This window comes from Nannospalax galili, unplaced genomic scaffold (assembly GCF_000622305.1).
Source record: "Nannospalax galili isolate Female #2095 unplaced genomic scaffold, S.galili_v1.0 scaffold4030, whole genome shotgun sequence".
In the NCBI taxonomy this organism is placed as follows: Eukaryota; Metazoa; Chordata; class Mammalia; order Rodentia; family Spalacidae; genus Nannospalax; species Nannospalax galili.
The window spans coordinates 35,136-37,996 of NW_008327930.1; the positions used below are offsets into that span (position 1 = coordinate 35,136).

At 40.2% G+C, this 2,861-nt stretch overlaps 1 protein-coding gene across 1 annotated transcript in view; it reads left to right on the forward strand.

The window, feature by feature from the left end:
• The window catches only part of LOC115071023 (centrosome-associated protein 350-like), an 18,117-nt gene that overhangs the window by 4,853 nt on the left and 10,403 nt on the right, over window positions 1-2,861 (forward strand). The window contains exon 2 of the mRNA XM_029565281.1: window positions 266-624. Within this exon, the coding sequence (XP_029421141.1) occupies window positions 266-624 (359 nt within the window). The remainder of the gene's footprint in view (window positions 1-265; window positions 625-2,861) is intronic.

The window sequence follows — 2,861 nt, forward strand, 5'->3', positions numbered from 1 at the left end:
CTGCAGAGGTCAGAAGAGGACATCAGGTCCTCTGGAACTGGAGTTACAGATGGTTGTTACTCATCATGTGGGTGCTGGGAATAAAACCTGGGTCCTCTGCAAGAACAGCCATGTCTCCAGCCCTGCTTTTGCTTTTTTTTTTTTTTTTTTTTTTTTTTTTTTTTTCTTGTAGCCCCAGCTGTCCTGGAACTCACTATGCAGACCAGGCTGGCCTTGAACTCACAGAGATCTACCTGCCTCTGCCTCCCAAGTGCTGGGATTAAAGGATTGAGGAAAAAATGCCTAATAGAGCAAAAGGAAATGAGAACAGTTCAAAGCCTTCTCTTAGTAACTTGGGCCACGATGCCAATTCAAAAGTCTTAAGGCTATCAGATTCTTCTCCATCCTCTACTAGTACTTGTAATTCCCAAAGATTAGATATTTTAAAGCGGCGACAACATGATGTCAAACTGGAAAAACTCAAGGAGCGGATTAGGAAACAGTGGGAACACTCAGAAGAAATAAATGGCCGGGGCCAGAATTTAGGTCATATTGACCATCCAGTCATGGTTGTTAATGTTGACAGCTCAGTGTCAACAAAAGTCAGGAAAGTGGCCACAGCACCACCTGCTCCAGCATATAAAGGTTTGTAAGCAATCTTTTTATTTTTCTCTGTCTTTGCATCTTCTGTTTCAACCACAACCCCCAGGGTGTATAGAACAGGGTAACTCCCAAATTAGCTGCAAAATAATTTTTTTTTCATGTGCATGTTAAAAATGTGAATTTTGAACCTAAGTTAGAATTTCTGGGGATGAGGTCTAGAATGAGGTTTTTAAAAAGCAAGTCCATTAGGGGATTTGTTTTTCTTTGTTTTCTTAGTTTCTATTCTCTCCCTCTCTCTCCTTCACCCCCCCATCTCCCTTTCTTTCCCAACAGAGTCATACTTTATATAGCCTAGGCTGGCCTCAGACTCACAGCAATGGAAGTGTGGGATTACAGGCATGAGCTCTCCTTAGGGAGATTCTTATAGGTTGAGATACTATAAAATAGGAAATTGGATTCCCACCGTTTTCTGAAAACGGAAAGGATATTGCTTTGGGATTAATAAGAATTCTTTCAAAAGTAATATTTGTGGTGGTCCATGCCTGCAAACCCAGCTACTCTGGAGACTAAGGTAGGAGAATAGCTAGTTTAAGGCCAGCCTGGCCTGCAAATAGTTCTAACCAGCCTGGCTACTTAGGAAGATGCTGTCTCAAATGCTTTAAAAAGATCCAGGGATGTAATTCAGTATTAACAGAGTTTGCCTAGCATGCTCAAGCCCCTGGTTTTTTATTGGTTTTCAGTACAAGAAAAACAACAAAAAAACTAATACTTAAAAAACAAATCTGTCAATTTCCACTGAATATTTGAGTACAGAATATTTTGGCATTGACATTGATCCTGTTTTAACCTTTGATTGATTGATTAATTTTTGTCTTTTTGAGACAGGATCTCCCTGTAAGCTACAGCTGGCCTGGAGCTTGCTATGTAGACCAGGCTGACCTCTATCTCACAGAGCTGCCTGCCTCTGCCTCCTGAATGCTGTTAGTAAAGGCATGTGCCACTGTACCCATACCTGGCATTTAACCTTTGATTTTTTTTTTTTGGTAAAGATTAAAAAAATATTTTTATTTTATGAGTGTATTGTCTGCTTGTATGTAAGTGCACCCATGTCGTACAATGCCCGTGGAGGTCAGAAGAAGGCGTCGGATCCCCTGGAACTGGAGTTATGGACAGTTGTTAGCTGCCATGTGTGTGCTGGGAATTGAGCCCAGGTTCTCTGCAAGAGCAGTCAATGCTCTTAACCACTGAGCCATCTCTCTAGCCCTAACCTTTGATTTTTTGAAAAAGATTTTTTCTCCTCATATTTCAGAAAAATATTTCAAACATCATTGATAGAATTTCATTGAGAAAATGCTTTTCAGAGCTTTTTTTTGTTTTTGTTTTTGTCTTTTTGAGACAGGGTCTCCCTGTAGCCCCATCTGTCCTACTATGTAGGACCAGGCTGGCCACAAACTCAAAAAGATCTGCCTGCCTCTGCCTCCCTAGTGCTGGAATTAAAGGCGTGTGCCACCATGTCTGACTCAGAGCTATTTTTTAAAATCTAATTCATGTTTTTTTAGAATACAAAGAAAATATTTTTATTTGTAAGACTGAGGTTAACAGTTGATGTCAATACACAAAAAAGATTTGAAAAGCTATTCCTGATAATCACTTTTGGATTTAAGCTCCCTTGATTATTTTAGAGATCATTTCTGATACACTCCCAATTGTAATTAATGTTTTTATGTTATGATGGTTTTAAGGGATTTTTGTTCTTGTGTGTTTTTTGGGGGGTGGGGAGGGGGGATCTTTTTGAAAACAGAGTCTCCCTGTAGTGGGGTAGTCTGGAATTCACTATGTAGACCAGGCTGGCCTGAACTCATAGAGATCTGCCTGCCTCTGTCTCTGGAGTGCTAGGATTAAAGGCATGGGCCACCACACCCAACTGTTACGTGTATGTTCTTTAAATTATTTTCAGAGGGCCATCCATGCAATAAAGAGTTGATTTCTTGATCAGTTTAGCTCCTGTTAGAGTTTTGTCATTAAGCTTTTTTTTTCCCCATTAAAACTTGCTACTATACCTTTTTAAAAAATTATTTTACACTATTTTTTTTTGTGTATGTGTAGTGTGTGTGTGTGTGCGCACCAGTGTGCCATGGCACACATGTGGAGGTCAGAAAACAATTTTTGTAAGTCCTCTCCCTCTATCATCTATCTGGGCTCCTGGGGTCATGTTCAGTTGTCAGACCTGATGGCAATTGCCTTTACCTACTGAGTCATCTCCCAAACTGTATAGCCCC